At 44.1% G+C, this 23,731-nt stretch overlaps 1 protein-coding gene across 1 annotated transcript; it reads left to right on the forward strand.

Annotated features, from left to right (window-relative positions):
• Positions 1–2,653: 2,653 nt before the first annotated feature.
• gabrg1 (gamma-aminobutyric acid type A receptor subunit gamma1) lies at positions 2,654–23,229 on the forward strand. Its single transcript, XM_041812801.1, has 9 exons — positions 2,654–2,733; positions 11,390–11,550; positions 11,935–12,002; positions 14,714–14,934; positions 19,010–19,092; positions 20,169–20,306; positions 21,008–21,160; positions 21,850–22,052; positions 22,951–23,229. The coding sequence occupies exons 1-9, from the start codon at positions 2,657–2,659 to the stop codon at positions 23,227–23,229; spliced, it is 1,383 nt and encodes a 460-aa protein (XP_041668735.1). The 5' UTR covers positions 2,654–2,656.
• Positions 23,230–23,731: the final 502 nt, after the last annotated feature.

Below are 23,731 nucleotides of genomic sequence, written 5' to 3' on the forward strand. Positions count from 1 at the left end.
TCCAAAAAGTCGGGACACTGTGTAAAATCTGTGAAAACAGAATGCACTGATTGTAAATTTCATATACGAATGTTTTATATCGCAAAATTAAATATCGACCTGGTACTGAGTAAATACAGGACCAGTATCACTGATACTTACAAAAGCAGCTGTAGACATAATTAACATAAATAAGGCCAATAATAACCCAAAAACATAATGTATCATTTACTTATCAACCTTAATAAAGTTATCTTTAAATATCAACAAGTTTTCAGAGTAATACATATTTCCCAGCAGGATTTTAACTTAACTTATATATTTTTTTGTAATATGGGATTTGTTCTGATCTATTTTTAGGCCCCACTGAACCTGATGGTTGGACTGTTTAAATTAGTGAATTAATCTGTGGAATATTTGATGTGTGGTTTGAGGAAATGCTGCTAACAACAACCTAAATGTTTGGAAAAGGCCGTTAGAATACTGGTAAAAACTAGTAAACAGTAATGAAGGGGAGCAGATTTAGAAGAAGAGTAAAATAAATCCCAGAATCAGACAGAGAACTTTCTCTGCTGGTTTCAATGACTAACGGCACTAACTGTAGCTCTGGCTCAGCGAAAACGCCATCAGAGTCTTTAGATAGACAGTGAGCGCTGCAGATTAGAGACTAGTCTAACATCCTCTTTTTCTATTCCTCACATCTCAAAAAGTTGGGACAGAGCAACAAAAGGCTGGAAAAGTAAGTGTTACTATTGAAAAACAGCTGGAGGAGTATTTTACAGCTGAGGAGGTTAATTATTATCAGGTCAGTCATGACTGGGTATAAAAGGAGCATTTTAGAGAGGCAGAGTGATTCAGAAGTAAAGATGAAGTTTACCAATCTGTGAAAAACTGGCCCTCAGGGGCCCTCAGGGGCCCTCAGGGGCCACTGCATTAAAAACAGGCATGATTCTGTAGTGAAATCACTGGATGGGCTCAGGAACATTCCAGAAATCATCGTCTGTCAACACAGTTGGCCGTGCCATCCACCAATGACAGTTAAAGCTGATCATGGAGAGAAGAAGCCATATGTGACCAGGATCCAGAAACACCCTGGTCCGTCTTCTCTGGACCAGAGCTCATTTAACATGGACTGAGGAAACATGGAAAACTGTTCTGTGGTCAGAGGAAACATGGAAAACTGTTCTGTGGTCAGAGGAAACATGGAAAACTGTTCTGTGGTCAGAGGAAACATGGAAAACTGTTCTGTGGTCAGAGGAACCACAGACGCCGTGTCCTGTGGACTAAAGAGGATCTGGAGCATCCAGCTGGTTCTCCTGGCTCAGGTCTAAAGCCTGCGTCTCTGATGTATGGGGGTGCATTAATGCCTATGGCGTGGGCAGCTCTAACATCTGGAAAGGAGAGAGAGCTTTTAGAGACACATATGCTCCCATCCAGACAACGTCTCTGTCAGGACCATGCTAGACCACAGACCACATCCATCACAACAGCATGGCTTCACAGGACAGAGTCCGGGTCCTGAACTGGTCTGCCTGCAGTCCAGACCTTTCACCAACAGAAAACATTTGGAGACTCAGAAAAGGAAAAATCCAGCAAAGAGACTGATAGGCAGCGAGAATCAGACAAGAATGGGACAACATTCCTTTCCAAAACCTCCAGCAAGCGTTCTCCCGTCTCCTTCGACTGTTATTGAAAGAAGATGGGATTAACGCGGTCCTGTCCCTACTTTTTCAGATGTGTTGCTGCCATCAAACTCAGAAAGAGCTCATATTTTCTCCCTGAAATTATAAAATGTCTCAGTTTAACATCTGATTTTTTTTTAATTACACATGGATTTATGAGATTTGTAAATCATTGCATTCTGTTTTTATTTACATTTTACACAGCATCCCAACTTTTCTGGAGCTGGGGTTGTATTTGCTAATACACTTATGATGGCATTAATATCCAGTTCAGTCCATGATGGCTTAGATCTTCCCACCACTTGCCTGGATGTCCAGGGTGAGCCTCAGGAGCTGTTTCTGGAGGTCATGGTTCATGATCTTTTCATTTGATAGCTGTCTTCCTTCTTCTCTGTCTGGTTTCTCTTGACCTTGAAGACAGCACAGATCAAAAACTGGCTCATCTTACCCCGCTCTCCCCTATCAGCCTTGGATTGAAGGTAACTTTGGTGTAATCACAGGAGAAAGTGTCTTTGGGCTTCAGATTAGAGGGGACTGCTACAGATCTCGGAGTCACCTTGGACTGGAGCTGGAGGTGTACAGGTTCTCCCCTGGGTGCAGCTCTTTCTGGTTCCCGGCATGCTTCAGCTCCTGCAGTGTGTGCACATCTGCATGCAGCGACCAGAGCGTTTTAAAGCATCTCCATGATGAGACAATCTCAAACATCAGGGTAAAATCAGCGGTGGTGTTTGGTGTGTGAGGGGAGAGGGGGCTGGTCCAGCTCGGTGTGTGACAGCAGCCTGTTAACGGCACTGCAGATGGACTAAAGCAGAGTCAGCTCCCTCTCTCTCCCCCATCCTCCCCCTCCACTCACACTCTCAGCATGGACGCAGCTCTCCCGTCCCTCCCTCCCTAGCTGAAGCCTGATCGGCTGCGTTAAGACGACAGACAGCTCCGTGCCTCCTCCTCTTCTCTCCCCGCTCAGGCTGCCGTGTTTCCCGGCCGAGGATCGCAGGATGAGGCGGCTCTTGGTCGGATCGGTTCGGGATGAAGCCATGAAGCCGTGGCTGCTCTTCGCCCTGCTCGGGCTCTGGTAGGTGTGCGCGGATGTCTCCGTGATGGTGAAGGTGGAGGTTGGATGGCTGCAGATGTGGCTGCATGTATTCGCTGTGTTTAGCTGGGATGACAGGATTGGTGATGGCTGGAGCTGTGGTCGGAGAGACTCAATCATCAGCTGCTGTGTGTGAAGGCTCCTTAGATTCATCCACCCTCAGCCACATGTGTGTGTTAAAGTGTTTCTGTTGGCCCCAGGCCTGATCTGTCTTTGTCCTACAGCTGTTTACTGTCACACACTCATCGACAGAGCAGTGATGGATGATTTTGGTCCTTGGTGGGCTCACATCTTTTTCTCAGCCAGGGGAAACCTGCGTGACACCACCTGAGAGGATCCGGCCTTTAATCATCCCTGCTGAGAGCAAATCTGTAAAACAATGTTAAAATGATGCAGAGACCATCGGAGAATACAGGACGTGGATTTAAACTACCAGACTGGACTCAGAATGCCTGCAGGTGTGGTAGCCCAGTAGAGTTTTTAAAGTTGGACTGACAGTAAACGGGCTACAGACGGTGCGTTTACATGCACAGCTACGTCCAGTTATGGTAAGGATGTAGATCAGTATGAAAATGTAACTGGACTACTGTCCTTGTCCCAGTATAGCACCAGTTCACTGACTGGATCATGTGCCCACTTGTCAGTTAGTTCCTGAGGACCTACTTCCTGTTGGTTGACCTTGCTAACAAGTTAGCCAGCAGCTAACCAGTAGAAGCCAAAGTAAGGCATTGGCGTGAATGATGCCTGGCTCTAAATGACGGATAATCTAAAGGGACACTTACAGCTCGTACCCAACAGAAACCTGGTTTCTCCCCCCTTAAAACACACTACTGTGTGACAAGCACGTAGGCTGGAAACCCCAAAAACAAGAAAAAGTAGTCAAGTGACCCCGCCCCATCAAGTCCGCTACATAGAGAACCATGGAGAGGGAACCCAGACTACTGTGGACTGTGACAGCAGTCACTGTTTCCCATTAACTACCTAGACCCTTGGTTCTGTTCCTCATCTGCCCCTCAGCTCTGAGAAGTCTTTAGTCCTTCTGCATATTGAAAAAAGTCCAATCATGACAGGACAAGTGACGTTCTGCACATGAAGTTCCCTTTAGATGGGCTCTGTGCTGCACCTGCACTTGTACCTGTACCTGAACCTGAACCTGAACCTGAACCTGCACCTGCACCTGCACCTTCGCCTGAGCCTGCACCGGAACCTGCACCTGAACCTGCACCTGCACCTGCACCTGCACCTGAGCCTGCACCTGTACCTGTACCTGAACCTGCACCTGAACCTGCACCTGCACCTTCACCTGAGCCTGCACCTGTACCTGTACCTGAACCTGAACCTGAACCTGCACCTGAGCCTGAGCCTGAGCCTGCACCTGTACCTGAACCTGCACCTGAACCTGCACCTGCACCTTCACCTGAGCCTGCACCTGTACCTGAACCTGAACCTGTACCTGTACCTGAACCTGCACCTTTGCCTTCGCCTTCCCCCTTAGGCTGCGCCTGCGCCTGCGCCTGCACCTGTACCTGCACCTGTACCTGCACCTGCACCTGCACCTGCACCTGTTCCTGCACCTGCACCTGTACCTGCACCTGTACCTGCACCTGCACCTGCACCTGTACCTGCACCTGTACCTGCACCTGCACCTGCACCTGTACCTGCACCTGTACCTGCACCTGTACCTGTACCTGCACCTGTTCCTGCACCTGCACCTGTACCTGCACCTGCACCTGCACCTGTACCTGCACCTGTACCTGCACCTGTACCTGTACCTGCACCTGTTCCTGCACCTGCACCTGTACCTGCACCTGTACCTGCACCTGCACCTGTACCTGCACCTGTACCTGCACCTGTACCTGTACCTGCACCTGTTCCTGCACCTGCACCTGTACCTGCACCTGTACCTGCACCTGCACCTGCACCTGCACCTGTACCTGCACCTGTACCTGCACCTGTACCTGTACCTGCACCTGTTCCTGCACCTGCACCTGTACCTGCACCTGTTCCTGCACCTGCACCTTTACCTGCACCTGTACCTGCACCTGCACCTGTACCTGCGCCTGTTCCTGCAGCAACTTTCTTTTTACCTTCTGCTGTTGTGGATGTCAGAAAGGCTCCATTTGAGTTGCACCTTTTGCTATCATGGCCTTCTTGTGCATCTCTGCAGCAGTTGGGTGTTCGGTCATCTCACCTCCCTTTAGTCCAGCCATCAGTGAGCGGCTTCAGCCATGTCTTTGCTGTAGCTTTCTGTAAAGTTGTTTATTTCTGTGTTTTTCTGTGTTTTTAATCCACATTTGTGCGCCAGCTGAAGAAAAGAGTCTTATCTCAGTAGACTTTGTGGCTTTTTATGTTGCAGGGAATGCTGATGCACAGGAGCGGGCTGTGATTGATTGACAGGTGTTGCTTGACTGGTGCAATCAGTGCATGATGGGATACTTAATGTGTCAGCTGACCTCAGCCAGGATCAGTAAAGTGTTGTCTGGTGCTGTGGTGGTGCGCCAGGGCGCTGCTGTGGGGGTTGTTCATGTGCTAATATGTTAAAACTACAACTCTACCACCATTAGAGCCACACTGACACTTTAATATCCTCGTTAACACTGACGCGTGTTAAAGAAGCTATTCTGCATGGATGTCAACATACGTGGTGTGTCTGGAGGTTTTGGCTTTGTCTCATGTGTGCCTGGGGCAAATAAAGTGTGAAAACCACTGGTCTAGTGACTACAGAAACTAACGTCAGTATACAGGACTAAACACTGCTGGTCTAAAGATAACCCACATGGGTTATTTTTAAGCCAGCGCTGGGTCCAAAAAGGACTCAACTCAGCGGGGCTGGGTTATGTTTATAACCAAAAATGGAGTAAAAACTAACAGGTTGTTGGGTAAAAACGCCCCAGAACTGGTTTCAGGGTATCGTTTTAGATGTTCTTGTTCCTTAAACCATCCATCCACCTTCTCCTGCTTCTCTGAGGCCGGTGGACATCCTTCTCCACAGCAACTCTGTCCAACTCCTTCTGGTGGATCCTGAGGCATTCCCTGACCAGACAGGAGATATATTCCCCCCAGTGCATTCTGGGAGCTTCCAGCCCGATGTGCCCAGAGTAAAGAGACAGATACAGAGCTAGGATAGTCTTCTTTAGTGTAGGCCAACCATCTCCACAGTCAGGAGGTGACCAACTCATTAGGTGACTTCACCCATGGTGCAGGAGTGTTTCACACAGAAACAACAATAATTCACCGAACACATGAGCAAAGGAATCCTAACAAAGATCTCTGTACAGCTAACAACATCTAAACACACGTTTAGGTGCAATCAGAGCATGATGGCAGTAACGGGTGTTACTGGCTACACTACTGTGGGCACCTGGCATGCCTTCCCAGGCCTGATCCAGCTTACCCCATACTGGATGCACATGGATGGGTTGGATGGGGCCTTCGGGGTGGCCGCATGCGTCATGGAGGGGTCAGCTGGGTGGATACCTGGAGAGATGAGGCGTGGGCCTGGAACAGCTCTTATGTCTGTTTAACCCTGCTGTACATTAAGACTGCAGGAGTGCATGTACAAAATGACTCACTGACATCTGCTGATCCCTGGTTAATGTGACAGCGTTTACACTTTTCAGGGCTTCACCTTTTTGCTGCTTTCTTTCTGTAAGTAACCCAGTTAAGATGAACAGCTGAGCTAGGACAGTTCATCAACAAACCTTCCTTGTTGGGCTTTTACTTTGAAATTTGTTCTTGCTTAGATAAGAGTACTTTTTTCATTTCCTTTGTCCATGTGGCCACTCTTATTTCAAGAGTACATGGAGGGATTTTCTTTCAACTTTGCACAAACTTTCACTCTGCTTTCAGGATGAAATAAAAACATTTTGGAGGCGTAGGGTCACTCCGGCCTTTTGTCTTGTATTTTCACAGTAAACCACCAGGCCGTACATCTGCTGTGTTTCTGTTTGAATGGTTATCAGTGATAGTAACCCAATAGTAATATGCCGTAAATACAGAGAGCAGGTGTCAGCTCTGAGACCTTAAAGGGTTAACTTTTAACCCAGTGTTCTGCAGTTGCAGCAAACCTTTGTTGGTTTTAGTGATTCTTGCAGACGCTGGGGCAGAGAAAAGGCTCTGCAGAACTTGCTGAGACAGACTGAACTGTTGCAGAATCAGTGAGTGGTCTATAAGAAGATGCCTTCAGGGCTCCAGCAGAGATTCAGGGAAACTCTGCCTCACCAGCTATCACTGCCAGACTTTAAACTTGAGCTGAACTCCAGCAGAAGCCAGCGCGCCTCAGTGCTGAGGGCAGAGTCCCCGATGTGTGAGCTGAAAATGGACCTCACATGAAAAGTCTGACTGTAATGAACTCAGTGATGAAACTCCTGACATTTTCAAGAAATACAAAGTGGCTTCATTCACATCCGTATCAGCCGTGTGCAAGCTGCTTTTCTGCACCTCCATCTTTGTGGATTTTTGCTCCAGACTACACAGACGTCAGGCTTTGATGCAAGATTAAACCAATAAATGAAGGCAGACACCAGATCAGAGGGAAACAGAAATGCACTGAGAACGTCTGTGAAAGCACAGGCCCGTCAGGTGAAGCATGTAAAGATGATCGTCTGTGTTTCAGGGTTTGTTTGGTGAAGCTGGGAAAAAGAAATCTGACAGAAAAGCAACTGTGCAATGACACGGTTCAGAGAGAAACCCTCTGCTGTTTACTGAACATTTTCACATCAGAGATCTCTCTGTACCATGAAGGATTATGCTCAGTTTTTTAGGACGTCACTTTCACTTTGACCAGCATTAACAGTGGTCAGATAACCCTGAGAAACTTGGGCCTCATTCACCAACCCTTCTTAAGGAGAAATGTCTCCTAGTTTTAAAAGGAACCCTGCAGATCAGACAAGTTTATCTTGTTGGATAGATATTTGCATCTCTCAAATGAACTCAAAAACTCACTAAATATCCCAGATATCTGTAGTTTGAGTCAATTTGAGCTCATAAACTCACCAGGAGGCCGCCATGTTTTGGTCCGTGTGATGTCACAGCGTGCAGTGATCTTTGCCGTTCTTATTAAGTGTTTTTCAGATGATTTTTCTGCTTGCAGCTGTTGCTGCCATAACAGCTTTCATACCAGACATGAGTTTACTGCGTGTTGGTTTGGTCTCCCTGCTGTCAAAGCTCTGTGACCCTCTTGGTCATTCCTCCTACGTTTTACCTCAATAAAACTCCCTAGAAGTGAGATACAGCGGATAGCAGAAGCAGTATGTACATACAAACGGAGTTTCCCCAAAGAAATGTTAAAGTGGACTTTTACTTTGAAAAGCACAAACAGGAAGTGCTTTGATTCTGTGTTTCTTTACCTGAACTGTGGAAACAGAAAGCTTCATAAAGAGTAGAAGTTCGGGGAACAACTTTATTAAACAGATGCGTTTAGCTCGCAGCCTTCATCTGGTTCATCAAGACACTAATTTCAAACAGATTCTGCAAATGTGGACGTAAATATTTGCTACAACAAGGTAAATATGGCTCTGTATTATCATTTTCCTGTCTAGATGGACAGACAACCGCTCGTGATGCAAATAAAAAATAGAAGAGACCTCAAATTTTAGAATTCTCCGTGCGTGAGATCAGCCGTAACTCTGGCTGCCAGTCTGAGACTGCGGTTACTGCAGAGGAACGGCGAGCTCTGCAGAACTGTGATGTCACGGCTCATGGCGGCATCCTGGTGAATTTATAAACTCAAATTTCTCAAAATGCAGATATCCAGTGAGTTTTTTAGTTCAATATGTATATGAGAGATACAAATATCTATCCAACAAGATGAACTGGTCTGATCATGCAGGGTTCCTTTTAAGAAGATGCTGGCATTCATCGAAGTTTTCTTTTCTCTGATTTGTTCTAAGAACAAAATCTAAGAACTCTCCGGGGCGCTCTGTGGAACATTTGAGTGCTGATTTTACAGGATAGATTAAGAATGCTACGATCAAGTAAAACTTAACACTTTTACAAAACAGAATAATGCAAAAATACACAACTTACATTTGGACAAGTGCTCATTAAAACATGCAGTGTTTGATCTTAGCTGCAAAATGTAAAATTCTTCATATACATTACATCCATTTAAAGAGTTTTAGACACTTCTTTGAAAAGCATGCTAATTCTGGAGACAGATTTCATGATTTTTGTGACTAAATAGGACAATGCTGTAAACAGTAAAAGTGCTGCCAACCAAAGTAATACTATTTTGATTTATAACATCATGATGGATTACAGCAGCAAACAGTAATACCAATGGAGCCAGGGATAGCTGGGGCCAAACAGGGCACCCTGAAATCTGATTGGCCCTCCCAAAATCTCAGCCATTAACCAGTCATTTAAGCATACCCAATCACTAAGCATATCCTTTTTTAAGATATATATTTTTATACAGTTACAGTTGGTAGAGGCAGGAGCAGCGGTGAGAGAGTCGGGGTAAGACCTGAGAACGAGCCCGCATGCCGGGCTTGAACCCTGGCTGCCCACGCACATGAGGTACGACCTAACAGCTAGGCTATCTGCGCCCACTAAGTATGTCTTAGATTGGTATTACTAACTTTAACATCCTCAGGGTGTGGTAGATGAAGGCGGCCCCAGATATATGAGCCCCATCACCTGAAGCAAAGACTCGCTCAGGGAACTTCCACCGTTCTCCTTTAGAGAACCTCAGACTTGGTGGTGCTGACCCACCCCCTTTGCAGGTGCAGGCTCAGTTTCAGGTACAGGTTCAGGTTCAGGTACATGTTCAGGTACAGTTATTTTTACCTCTCACCAGCCTCAGGCCAGGAGTTAAGGCGATAATTCAGCAGCTGTCTGCTGGTACAAAGATGGACTGACATGTGCAGATTAACGTGGGTGAAAAGAAATCGTTATTCCAGATATTTAGTGACAGAATATCACACACTGTTGTCGACTATAGCTGTGCTTTGTGCTGGGTATTTAGAGCAGCGTGGCTTTGTGATGTTTTTCACAGCTTCACTTCTGTTTCCACGTTACAGCAGAGATAAGCCAGCTGGGTTTCTGCAGCCTTGGTTCAGGTCATGTCCTCTGCATTAGAAGTCTGGGCTGAACGCCAAGTCCTCAGGTCTCTGTACAGTATCAGGTCCGTGTTCATTAACACGGAGAAGGCAGTGAAACACCTCGACACACACACACACAGTTCAGCCGTGTGGAACAGACCGTCTGTAATACACACGGCAAGGCACAGGATGGCACGGCATGGCATGGCATGGCAGTGGGAAACAGACATGTAACTGCTACAGCTGTGTCTCATACCACACATTTGTGAGACTGGACTGCCTGAGACCCCCGCTCCTTCTAAACACCCCCGTGTGTTTGTGAGTCTTAGGCTTCCACCAGAGCTTTGAATACATTTTTAAAACTTCACAATGTTCAGACAGAAGATTGAGATGAGGCTTTATTCAAACGTATCCCAGTGATCTCACAGCAAATAGCTTTTTGTTTGCAGACACAGCTGATTCGCTGTTGTGTTGTTTGCTGACATAAGCACAAAACAAATGTGTGCTTTATAAGCAAAATCTGTTGTCCTTGGAGAGTCCTACAGCTTAACCATAATGTGGAAAATGGTCCCAGCTCACTGTGTCTGTCAGTCCTGGGCTACAGCGTTTATTAAAGATATGTACACTGTAACAGATGTGATTCTGATGAAATCATCAAAAATAACCTGGGAATCAATAAAAATTACACGGTACACACAAGGAACATAAACCTCAAATCAGACTCAAAGTCCCAGATGCATCCTTACACCACCGTCAGAGCTGATGGATTCATAATTATTGTACCGTCTTATTCAGATTCATGCTACTTTGTAATAGTTGCTTTTGAACTAATTGTATTTAATACAGATTGTCATAAATTTACACACACACACACACACACATATATAGGGGTTTCTAGCCATGCACTCCCTGGAAAGTCAAAGCCAGGAGCATCTTTAGAGCAGATCTTCTCCACCGAGTAAAACTGTAGATCCGTTCTGCAGTATGGTAGTAAAATGTTTGACAGCACTGATTCTGACTGAAATATGAGAAAAGGTCAGAACCCATAAAAATAGAATAACACAGCAGCACCTGAAACACAGCCAAGCATGCCTCATGTTCTTCTGTAGGCCAGGTTTCAGTATGTTGAACTCACTATAGGCCAATTAAGACTGGACCATGAGCCGCATTTGGTCCCCAGGCCATAGTTTGGACTCCTTGTGTTAACATCCTCGCAGGAAACAGCATTCCTGCAATGTAAGGCTCCAGGAATGTTTCTCAGATTTCCTTTGGGCTCACTAACATTTCTGTCTAATAATGTTAAAGATCTGATGTGATGCAGTGGTCTATGAAAGTTTGAAGTGTATAACCACATCTCTGGGGGTGTCGGCTGCAGTCAGTAGGAAATCTTTCCCTCATGAGGTCGTGGTAGAGGCCGGTCCATCTTATATCCTGTAACGGGATAAATGTCTCCAACAGTGAAGGGCACAAACACTGCAGTCCCTTTTTTACCAACACATTCTTTAAATGAAGCCGACCCAAACTGCAGCAGCATTTTTAATGTAATAAGTAAATAAATAAATATTGAAGTTGTCTTTATTCTAATGTTTTCACAGTGCAGCCATCGGGCCGAGTAAACAGGAAGACGAGGACTATGAAGACGTTCCCATAAACAAGACGTGGGTGTTATCACCTAAGGTCTATCAGAGCGACGTGACCGTCATCCTGGACAAACTGCTGCAGGGATACGACAACAAGCTGAGGCCCGACATCGGAGGCAAGTCCACTTCATGGTCTGGGTCTTTGTTAAAAGTCACAAACGTGAGCTCACAGAGAGGAAGCTGCTTTACAGCCGTGTGGTTGGTGTCCATGTTGGTCCATGGGACCGACGCTGCGCTGTGGGAAAACTTTCATCAATATTTAATCTCAGCATTTCATTTTAAGCTGCATTCTAAGAAGCTTTCACACATCCTTCTCCTTCTGAGAGACAAAGCTGAGGAAACGTTTCTTTGATTTTTGACATGAAATGCTTTCACATACGAGGCTGCTGAAGTTTTTTTAAGAAGTATTGGTTCTGATGAACAGAAATCTTGGGACATCCGCTCAAACACACATGCAAACATGTGGGTGGATTCTTTATTAACACTCTCTTTCCTTCCAGTGAGGCCGACTGTGATTGAAACAGCCGTGTACGTCAACAGCATCGGACCGGTCGACCCCATCAACATGGTGAGTCTGCTTTCTGACCTCTCTGTCTTTCTCTGCTGATATGATGGGGATGGTTGAACGTTAGTCATTTTGTACATGCACTCCTGCATACTTCTTCATAGTATTGTCATGTTTTTACCAGGGATGCACCGATCCACTTTTTTTCTGTTCCAATCCGATTCCGATAAATATGTGGCGATACGGATACTGATTCCGATATATATATATATATATATATATATATATATATATATATATATATATATCTATAGATATACATGTATATATATATATAGATAGATATATAGATATATCTATCTATATATCTATCTATATATATAGATATATAGATAGATAGATTATTTTTTAACAATTATTATTGTTGTTGGTACAATGTGGGAGGTTACATGAGGCTATAGTAAACCACCCAGCTCCTCTTATTAAAAAGCAAAAAAAAAAAAAAAAATGAATTGAATTTAAATGTATTTCAAACAAATTTATTTCAACTACTACTAAACATTGATTTACTAGTTGGTTAAACTAATTAACTATCATGTTTTTATGAACACGTGCTTGAAATCCCTGTCTATAATGCTCTTTTAAACTGTAACAGACCTCCGGCCACTAGAGGCCGCTGTAGCTTCAGTTAATGGCCGCAGCCTTCCTCTCTGACCCTTCACCCGATGTCAACAATCAGAAGCTTGTTGGTGGCTAATGGCTAACGGCAGTCAGCTACAGTTTTACAAAGGAGTAAATGGAAATAAAGTGGTATGTGGCTGTGGAGGGTTAAGCTCACGTATGACTACTCACCTGAGGTAAAAAGAGGCCAAATATCAAAGCACGATATAATTTTATAGATTTTTATGGATATATAATTATATAATTTTTATGGATATATTTTTCCAGAAAATTCACCATTTCTCCCAGAAATTGTTGCAGTTACAGATGTTTTTGGTGTACATGTGTTTGTTTCCTTTATGTGCATTGGAACAAAAAAAATCTGAAGAAAAAAGACAACATTGACAGAATTTTACACAAAACTCAAAAAATGGGCCAGACAAAATTGTTGGCACTCTCAACTTAATGTTTGGTTTCACACCCTTGGGAAAGAATAACTGAAACCAATCTCTTCCTATAACCATCAACAAGCTTCTTACTCCTCTCAGCTGGAATTTTGGACCACTCTTCTTCTCCAAACTGCTCCAGGTCTCTCAGATTTGAAGGGTGCTTCTTCAACAGCAGTTCTGAGATCTCTCCATAGGTGTTCAATGGGATTTAGATCTGGACTCATTGCTGGCCACTTCAGAACTCTCCAGCTTTGTCTCCAACCATTTCTTGGTGCTTTCTGAGGTATGTTTGGGGTCATTGTCCTGCTGGAACACCCATGACCTCTGACCCAGACCCAGCTTTCTAACACTAGGCCCTACATTGTGGCCCAAAATCTTTTGTTAGTCTCCAGATTTCATGATTCCTTGCACACAGTCAAGGCACCCAGTGCCAGAGGCAGCAAAACAAGTTTGACTGTAGGTACTGTGTTCTTTTCTTTGTAGGCCTCATTCTGTTTTCTGTAAACAGTAGAATGACGTGCTTTTCCAAAAAGCTCTACCTTAGTCTCATCTGTCCACTAAATGTTCTCCCAGAAGGATTGAGGCTTACTCAGGTACATTTTTGCAAACTCCAGTCTGGCTTTTTTCTGTCTCTTTGTCAGCAGTGGGGTTCTCCTGGGTCTCCTGCCATAGCGCTTCATCTCATTCAGATGACCACGTATGGTCCCAGCTGACACTTTTGCACCCTGAGTCTGCAGGACAGCCTGAATCTGTGTGGAAGTTGACTGAGGATGTTTATCCACCATTCCAACTATCCTGCGTTGCATTCTTTTGTCAGTTTTTCTCTTCCGTCCACGTCCAGGGAGATTAGCACAGCTCCATGGTTATAAACTTCTTGATTATATTACACACAGTGGACAAAGGAATCCCAGGATCTCTGGAGATGGTCTTTAACCTTGAGATTGTTCATATTTTTACACTATTTTGCTTCTTAAGTCCTCAGACAATTCTGGGCTCTTCTTCCTCTCCTCCATGCTTGGTGTGACACACACAGACACACAACACAACGGCTGAGTCAACTTTTAGACATTCTAACTGGCTTCAGGTGTGATTTGTAGATTGCAGCACCTGTTACTGCCACAGGTGAGTTTAAATGAGCATCACATGCTGGAAATAAAATGATTTACCCACAGTTTTAAAAGAGGACAGTCATTCAGTCCGGCCCATTTTTTGAGTTTTGTGTAAAATTATGTCAATTTTGTCCTTTTTCTTCAGATTTTTTGTGTTGTTCCAATGCACATAAAGGAAATAAATGTGTGTATACCAAAAACATTTGTAAATGCAACAATTTCTGGGGGAAATGGTGAATTTTCTGGAAATATTCCAGGGGTGCCAACATTTTCATCCATGACTGTAGCTCAGTTACACACAGACTGTCTCTGTTAGACTGTGGTGCGTTCATGGTCTACCACAAACTGTAGGATGGATTTGGATCGGTCACTTGGATCGGCGCCGTCAGTCAGATATCCCATCTATTAATTACGTCCATATTGGACCCGATGCCAATATTAGATCGGATCAGTCCCATCCCTAGTTTTTACCCATGACTCTCTGGCTCCCTCCACTGCTGACTACTGTTTTGATGGAGAGCCTCATACTGGCCTGCTTTCCCTCTCTCTGCTGCAGGAATACACCATTGACATATTCTTCGCCCAGACGTGGTACGACAGCCGGCTGAAGTTCAACAGCACCATGAAGCTGCTCATGCTCAATAGCAACATGGTCGGCAAAATCTGGATTCCTGACACCTTCTTTCGCAATTCTCGCAAATCAGACGCCCACTGGATCACTACGCCCAACCGCCTTCTGAGGCTGTGGAGCAACGGGAGGGTCATGTACACGCTGAGGTAGGACGGTTAACGCCCAGCTTTCTGACCTCACTGATAGGCCTTTAAAATGTTAAGTCTTCCTAAACCTTTGTTGTTTGTGCAGCTTTAGTGTGTGCATCTGTTCATGTAGTAATCTTTTAAATGATTTGTCAAAGTGCTATCAGAGTGTCTCTGTTTTCTGTATGTGTTGGTGTTATAACAGGAATGACTGAGTTCTTTATGATAGGGCTGAACGATATAAACAATCACAGCTGTAATGCAGGCGTATGCAGGCGTGTGCAATAGTCACGTCACAGAGTGAGTTAATCACATGATCTGAAGCACGTCACACCGCAACTTCTGTGTTTGATGAAAGTCGAAATCCCAGTTCTCCTCATTTTTATCACCATTTTAAAGAAGTGAACACTGTGCATGCTGTCACAGACACTCTGGCTGACCCTGGACACAGAATAGATGAGACAGATCTTTAGGGAGTGTATCTGAACTATCAGCATCACCCCGTCCCCTGGTTTAATACTGTGGCTGCTCTATGAATGCACAGGCACACAGCCAGTGTGTAGTGTAGTGTGTTTTAGGGTAAACAGAGTATACACACTTCTAAATCTGGCTCAGGATGGCCAAGTCATCTATAAAGTAATCCAAGTAATGAATTACACCCAACACTGCAGACAAATATGGGAAAGTTCAGTGAAAACCATGTAGTCGTCTATGCCTTTACTCATCGGACCAGTAGAAATGGTGGATCTGTTCTTCTTCTATTGTTAACACACAGCAGATTAAACCAGATGTAACTAAAGTTCATCTTCTGTCTGCTCAGTCTACAGAATATTTCCCAGAAGGCTTTGGGATTATCAAAATGTTTTATTTGTCAAATGTGAGACGAGCCTTTGTGTTCTTCCTGGTCAGCAGTGGTTTTGGCCTTGGAACTCTCCCATGATGCCATTGTTGTCCAGTGTCTTTCTGATGGTTGAGTCATGACCTCTGACCTTAACTGAGTCAGTGAGGCCTGCAGGTCTTTGGATGTGGTTCTGGGTTCTTCTGGGACCTCCTGGATGAGTCATCAAAGTGCTTTTAGAAAAAATTTGGTTGGCTGGCTGCTCCTGGGAAGGTTCCAAGTTTTAGCCATTTGTGGATAATGGCTCTCACCATGGTTGGCTGAAAATTTAAACCCTTTTCAGACTCATAGGTGTCAGGTGAACAGGTCTGGGTGTGATCAGGTCTGGCAGTGATCAGGTCTGGATTTGATCAGGTCTGGTAGTAATCAGGTCTGGTAGTGATCAGGTCTGGTATTAATCAGGTCTGGTTGTGATCAGGTCTGGCAGTAATCAGGTCTGGTAGTAATCAGGTCTGGTAGTGATCAGGTCTGGTAGTGATCAGGTCTGGCAGTAATCAGGTCTGGCAGTGATCAGGTCTGGGTGTGATCAGGTCTGGCAGTGATCAGGTCTGGGTGTGATCAGGTCTGGGTGTGATCAGGTCTGGTAGTGATCAGGTCTGGGTGTGATCAGGTCTGGTAGTAATCAGGTCTGGCAGTGATCAGGTCTGGGTGTGATCAGGTCTGGCAGGTGTGGATGGCTTCCCCCTCTACAGACTGCCTTCTGTATTTTCTTGCTCTATATTATGTATATTTTATATTATTTATATTATTTTTGTCGTTGTTTTGATGATCTGAAACACTTCAGTTAGACAGATAAAACCAGCTCTGTAGTTCTGCCTGTAGGCCATGGAGACTAGACATCATTTGAGTTTCACTTGTGAGGTTGTTGATGAATAAGTTTATCTGTAAAGCTTGGCCTGGAAACAAACACGCCCACATGTCAACTCTCTTCACTCTGCATTCATGAACAATGAAGTCCAGCTACAGTTAAATGTGGATCAGGATCTTACTTGGACTACTGTCTTTGCCCCTAAACTCTAGACAGGCAGTTTGCATTTATTGACAGGATCCTGCCTGGTTCCGCCATGGTAAATGGCGACCCCCTTTAGCTCACTACTATGGACCTTCTCCCTGATTGGTCCTTTGTTGAAGCAGTGAAACATTATTCAAGCATACTCTATGCTTTACTTTCAGACTTCATGTTTGCACAGCTGGTCTCTGTCATTCTAGGTCATTGAGAAATACAGTTGATTATCATCTGCATAGCAGTGGAAACCTCTGAAAGGGTTAAATAATGTTAACAATGGCGGCTGGTGGCCATGGAGGCAGTTTAATCAGAACTTTTATAGTTTTATTGACTAACTGGCTCCGCCTATAAAGAGCCAAACTGTTGTGTATTGTCTAGTTTTCTCCACAGCAGCCGCACACACCTATTACACGCCTATTACAGGCCTATTACATGCCTATTAAAGTCCTATTACAGGCCTATTACATGCCTATTACATGCCTATTACAGTCTGATTACATGCCTATTACAGTCCTATTACATGCCTATTACGGTCCTATTAAAGTCCTATTACACACCTATTACATGCCTATTACAGTCCGATTACACGCCTATTACAGTCCTTTTACATGCCTATTACGGTCCTGTTAAAGTCCTATTACACGCCTATTTAAGTCCTATTACAGGCCTATTACAGGCCTATTACATGCCTATTAAAGTCCTATTACAGGCCTATTACAGGCCTATTACATGCCTATTAAAGTCCTATTACAGGCCTATTACATGCCTATTAAAGTCCTATTACACACCTATTACATGCCTATTACAGTCCTATTACAGGCCTATTACAGTCTGATTACATGCCTATTACAGTCCTATTACATGCCTATTACAGTCTGATTACATGCCTATTTAAGTCCTATTACATGCCTATTACATGCCTATTACAGTCCTATTACATGCCTATTACAGTCTGATTACATGCCTATTTAAGTCCTATTACATGCCTATTACGGTCCTATTAAAGTCCTAATACAGGCCTATTACATGCCTATTACATGCCTTTTACAGTCCTATTACATGCCTATTACAGTCTGATTACATGCCTATTAAAGTCCTATTACATGCCTATTACATGCCTATTACAGTCCTATTACATGCCTATTACAGTCTGATTACATGCCTATTTAAGTCCTATTACATGCCTATTACGGTCCTATTAAAGTCCTATTACAGGCCTATTACATGCCTATTACAGTCTGATTACATGCCTATTTAAGTCCTATTACATGCCTATTACGGTCCTATTAAAGTCCTAATACAGGCCTATTACATGCCTATTACATGCCTTTTACATGCCTATTACAGTCCTTTTACATGCCTATTACAGGCCTATTACGGCCCTTTTAAAGTCCTATTACACGCCTATTACATGCCTATTACAGTCTGATTACATGCCTATTTAAGTCCTATTACATGCCTATTACGGTCCTATTAAAGTCCTAATACAGGCCTATTACATGCCTATTACATGCCTTTTACATGCCTATTACAGTCCTTTTACATGCCTATTACAGGCCTATTACATGCCTATTACATGCCTTTTACATGCCTATTACAGTCCTTTTACATGCCTATTACAGTCCTTTTACATGCCTATTACACGCCTATTACATGCCTATTACATGCCTATTACGGCCCTTTTAAAGTCCTATTACACGCCTATTACATGCCTTTTACATGCCTATTACAGTCCTTTTACATGCCTATTACACGCCTATTACACGCCTATTACATGCCTATTACATGCCTATTACGGCCCTTTTAAAGTCCTATTACACGCCTATTACATGCCTATTACATGCCTATTACAGTCCTATTACATGCCTATTACGGTCCTATTAAAGTCCTATTACACGCCTATTACATGCCTGTTACAGTCCTTTTACATGCCTATTACACGCCTATTACATGCCTATTACATGCCTATTACAAGTTACAAGCTACCAGTCTCCCATTGGCTGTTGGCCAGATGACATCTCCCATAAATCCTTCCTCATGAATCAAACATCCCAGTGTGGGTTTCAGAAAGAGAGAGAACGTCAGTGGCCTTCCTCATATCGTTCAGCCCTAGCGTACTGTGTTCATCTACAGTAGAAGGGATAAACACCCTGAGTCTTGCTCTTTCTCTGTCACAATTCTGTTTCTGTCAGGTTGACTATTAATGCGGAGTGTTACCTTAAGCTGCATAACTTTCCAATGGATGAGCACTCGTGTCCACTGGAGTTTTCAAGCTGTAGGTGGTCGAACGTGTCCCCCTCTCATTTTTAACCGCCATCTCGACTTCAACTTCCGTAGCTGGCCCAGTGAGAGGGGCTTGTGTGGGCTAGCACGGTGGCTAAGCCTGCGTACCTTCTCCTTGCCAAACGGCCCATCTGCTTGAGGCTGCCCTCTCTCGGCCTGTACCAATCTGTCATCTGCTCCACCAGTGGAGAGAGGAGGTCACCCAGTCCCATCTTCTCTGACAGTCCTAATGAATTATGCACCCTCTCCCAGTCTGATTCATGCTGTCTGTGTCATCCTTCATTCCTGTCCTGCATCGTGCTTTAGCTTCTCGTGTCTTGTGCCGTGATCTTAATCTTCCACATGCTGCTGAAAAATGCAAAGACCATTTCATGGAGTTGAGGACAGATCTCAGAGCCAGCAGTCCCATAAAAATGTCATCAAATGAGCACAAAAATACTGGAAAAGCTTGCATTTCCAGCGTGAAAGCTTGCATCGGCCTGCTACAGACTTAAATAAAAAAATGCCGTCGGTGTGGAGGACCTAAAGTCTAACACGTTTATTTTAGCATTTTAAGAGTTCAGTCTGACATGTTGATGTGGATGTTTGAACTCCAGTTTTTCTCAAGCTAATTCAAACATGCCCAGCTAGAAGTAAAGATAAATACTACAAATAAAGATATATCTCAAAGTATGAGGCAAACATTTATTTCAATTTGAATAGGAAATGTTTCTAAAGAGGGTTTCAAAGATTTACATCAGCTGTGTTTAAAATGATTAAACTTGGAAGCATTCGAAGCTCAATCCAGAAAAAATATGGCTTCTCCAACAAACAAACGTGTGACAGATGAACCCTGACATCAGGAGCTCTTTCCACTGGTATGAGGAGAAAAGCTGCTGGAATGTAAAAACTGGATCTGAGGAGATGCTGCTCATTTGAAGATGTTCTTTGAGACTGGGCTGCTTCCATCCATCTTCAGTGCTCCCTCTGCCTGCCATGATGTTCCCTGATATTCATTACACTGAATGACGTGTGTGATTCTCGAAGCATCGGTGAAGCAGGTGAAGTGTTGATTATCCATGTTTGCAGATGGTTATCCCAGGAATGAGATCATGTACAGGTGGCAGAGGCGGGCCGTAGAAGTAGCAGACCAGCGCTACTGGAGACTCTACCAGTTTGCCTTTGTTGGGCTGAGAAACACCACTGATGTGGCACACACCCAATCAGGTGAGAGATTACTGTCACCTTGGTTTGCAGTTTAATGGTCTCCAGTCTTTGCTGAGGTGCTCAGATTTAAAGAAATAAGGTCTAGAGAAGAGAGAGTCATCAGAGTCGTCACGTTTATTTCCTATCCTGCTCTGGCATTACCACACTTTAAACCAATCAGATCGTACAGTCGCTCATTTAGTCTGTTATTCTCATAAATTATATAAAAGTATTCACCCCCTTTAATTGGTTTTATGATTCAGTCATGGTCAGTATAATTTGGCTTCTTGACAAAAAAAACTCGTTAATGTCTGAGTGAAAATGTTAAACAGAAACGTCAACATCCAAAAATCAGCGACTGCATAAATATTCACCCCTCTGATCCAGCAGAGGTCCAGACACCTAGTGCTAGTAGTCTCACAGTTAGTGAGCTGGAGATCAGGATCAGTCACGGTTAATCTGTATTCCTGGCTACCATTACACCATGAAGACAAAAGAACTCTTCAAACAACTCAGGGAAAAGATGATTGAAAAGTCTAGTCAGGGTATGGATGATAATAAAGGGTTAAAAATCCAAGTGTTCTGCAGCCCCTACTGCAGTAACATCTATTTAAAGTCAACATAAATCCAAATCTGTGCTCCATCTTTTACATTTCTATGTATGTTGTTGATCCTCCTTAGCTCATTAATGCTTCATTTTCATATCTATCCCTAAATTTCAGGAGAATATGTAATCATGACGATCTTCTTTGACCTGAGTCGGAGGATGGGCTACTTCACCATCCAGACCTACATCCCCTGCAGCATGATCGTAGTCCTGTCCTGGGTCTCCTTCTGGATCAATAAGGATGCCGTCCCAGCACGCACATCTCTAGGTTTGATATCGTTTTTTTAATCAGAAATAAAACTGCATCATATTTCATGTTTTAGTCCTCAGTGTCAGTGTTTGCACTCATTTCAGTGAACCATTATGCAGATGTTTTTGGGTAAACAGACTCTGTTCTACACAAATAAGCCACGTTAAAAAAAGATCTGATTCACAAACAGCCAAACAGAGTCAGAGAGAAAAATGACCTTCTTCTTAGAGCTGGTGTAACGGCACTGCAGCTTTTGTAAGAAAAGTTACGCTCAGGCTTTCCGGTGATCAGGAGAACTATCACCAACGGGACTGAAAATAAATGATATGTAAATATGACTTTGACATCACTGTTATTAGATAAATAGGGTTTAAACCAGTCCAGGGTTGTCAGATGCTCAACGCTGCACGTGAAGGCAGCGAGAATATAAGTTCCTTGTTTCTGCCCTGGCTCGCTCCATTCAGGGATCCTTGTTTTCAACACTGAGGCTCAGGTTAGAGGCTTAAAAACAAACCCTGAAACAGTTCCCGCTTCCCTCCACTGCTCATGATCTTCTGTATACGTGGTCAGAGAGGCGCTCCATGCTGGGTCCAGGTTGACATTCACAGATGTGTTGATGGTGTGTCATTAGTGATGCAGATGAATGAATGCAGGGCTGAGGTCTTCATGTTCCACTGATGAAGGGGTCTCTGTAATGACCTCTTCAGGTATCACCACCGTGCTCACCATGACCACCCTGAGCACCATCTCCAGGAAGTCTCTGCCCAAGGTTTCCTACGTCACGGCCATGGACCTCTTTGTTTCTGTCTGCTTCATCTTCACCTTCGCTGCCCTCATGGAGTACGGCACTCTGCACTACTTCACGAGCAACAGACAGACCAAGAAAGCTAAAGCCAACAGTAATGCACAGGTAAGCAGTAGTTTCTTTCTTCTAGCTGGTCATTACAGTTTAAAACTCCCACTCAGAGTCACACATTCCCACTGAAGCATGCTTGGTCCCCAAAGTCCACTTTGTTTGACTGGTGTGAGTGCTCTGTACTACGCTCAGGCACAGAACACTGCCTCACAGATGGAGGAAGTGAGTACAACCCTGTATATGCACACAAGCACAGGTCAGCAACATGGATGTGAGTTATCAGAGCTACAGCTATTCCTCTTGACAATAATTCTGAACAATGGCAGAGGGCTTTCTCTTGATCTGACCCGTGTATTTCTCCATTGTGCTAACTCTGAGACACACATCTGGATGTGATGATGTGAGCATGCTCGGGCCTGGTTGGAGCAGTGTGAGTGCAGGCCAAGGGACAGAGTGCTTCAGCATGGTACAAGGCACCTGGTACAAGAGTCAGTGTGCCTTAAGACCATGTTCACACGACAGCTGTTTCAGCCAACAGCTGGGGCCTTTCCTTGCATTAATGCTGCTTGTTTACATGACGACAGCTTTTTGGGGTGGAAATGGAAAGTTTCAAACAGAGCCCCAACCCCAACCCTAACCCTCAGAGAAGGGCTCCTATGTTAACATGGAACTTGGTCTGCTAAGATGTTTTTGATTGAAATAGCTTTGATTTCAGTAAATATGACCTCCTAATGCTGCAGATTCAACACATGACCATTTTCACTTCTTTACAGCCTCTAAAATGTTCTGAACACAGTGTATAGTGTTGTTTTTTTTTCCATGTTTGTAGATAAGTGTGCACAGCAGTTCACAACACTGTCTGATCATGGAACTTTAATGAAAAGGCGCCATCTCTGTGTAAACTGGCCTAAATGTAGCGGTAACAAACTAAAGACGCTGTCCCACTCTACAGAAATCCTCCAGTATGGTGAACATCCGACCCGGGACGTCCCTGCTGCAGATGAACAACATCGTCCCGTACCACGAGGAGCCCGACTACGCTTACGAGTGTTTGGATGGGAAAGACTGTGCCAGCTTCTTCTGCTGTTTCGACGACTGCCGCTCAGGTGCCTGGCGTGAAAACAGGATGCATGTGCGAGTTTCCAAGATTGATTCTTACTCACGAATATTCTTCCCCACTGCTTTTGGCCTTTTTAATTTGGTTTACTGGATAGGTTACCTTTATCTATAAAACCTCACAAACAGAACAGCTGGAGTCTGACAACTGCAACCATTTCTTCAACGTCACGCTCTTGGAGAGATCAGAATCATATGTAGCAAACCAATCTAAACTCTAACAGCTAATTATGAACTGCAGTGCCTTGTTTTTCCTCAGTCCTTCCCTCCGTCTAACACGTTTGTCGCTTCAAGTAGAAAATCCCAAGAGATGAAGGCGACCCCAGCGGCACAAAATACTAAAATACTCCTCCTGTCATGACAAGGCATATGAACAAGTCCATAAAATAAGGCATAGGCTTTCATGGTTTACAGCCATCGAACTCTGAACTATAGAGAACCAGAATGTGATTCCTGGATTAACAAGTCTGCAGCTGTTAACAGCCAGAACTGAGCTAAATGTGTATTAAAGGAACTTCATTCATTTGTTTGACCTTACGTAAATACTACGGCTAACATTTAGGGCAGGATAACGACACACCTCCACCACTGTCTTCTTCGCTCTGCTGTTATCGGAA

Source organism: Cheilinus undulatus, linkage group 18, assembly GCF_018320785.1.
Source record: "Cheilinus undulatus linkage group 18, ASM1832078v1, whole genome shotgun sequence".
Lineage (NCBI taxonomy): Eukaryota > Metazoa > Chordata > Actinopteri > Labriformes > Labridae > Cheilinus > Cheilinus undulatus.

What these genes read in the sequence shown, in the direction of transcription:
- gabrg1 (XM_041812801.1), top strand. Translation starts at nt 2,657, where the DNA reads ATGAGGCGGCTCTTGGTCGGATCGGTTCGGGATGAAGCCATGAAGCCG. An exon ending in TTCGCCCTGCTCGGGCTCTG is followed by an intron (nt 2,734 to 11,389) that starts GTAGGTGTGCGC and finishes ATGTTTTCACAG; the next exon opens with TGCAGCCATCGGGCCGAGTA. An exon ending in AGGGTCATGTACACGCTGAG is followed by an intron (nt 14,935 to 19,009) that starts GTAGGACGGTTA and finishes TGTTTCTGTCAG; the next exon opens with GTTGACTATTAATGCGGAGT.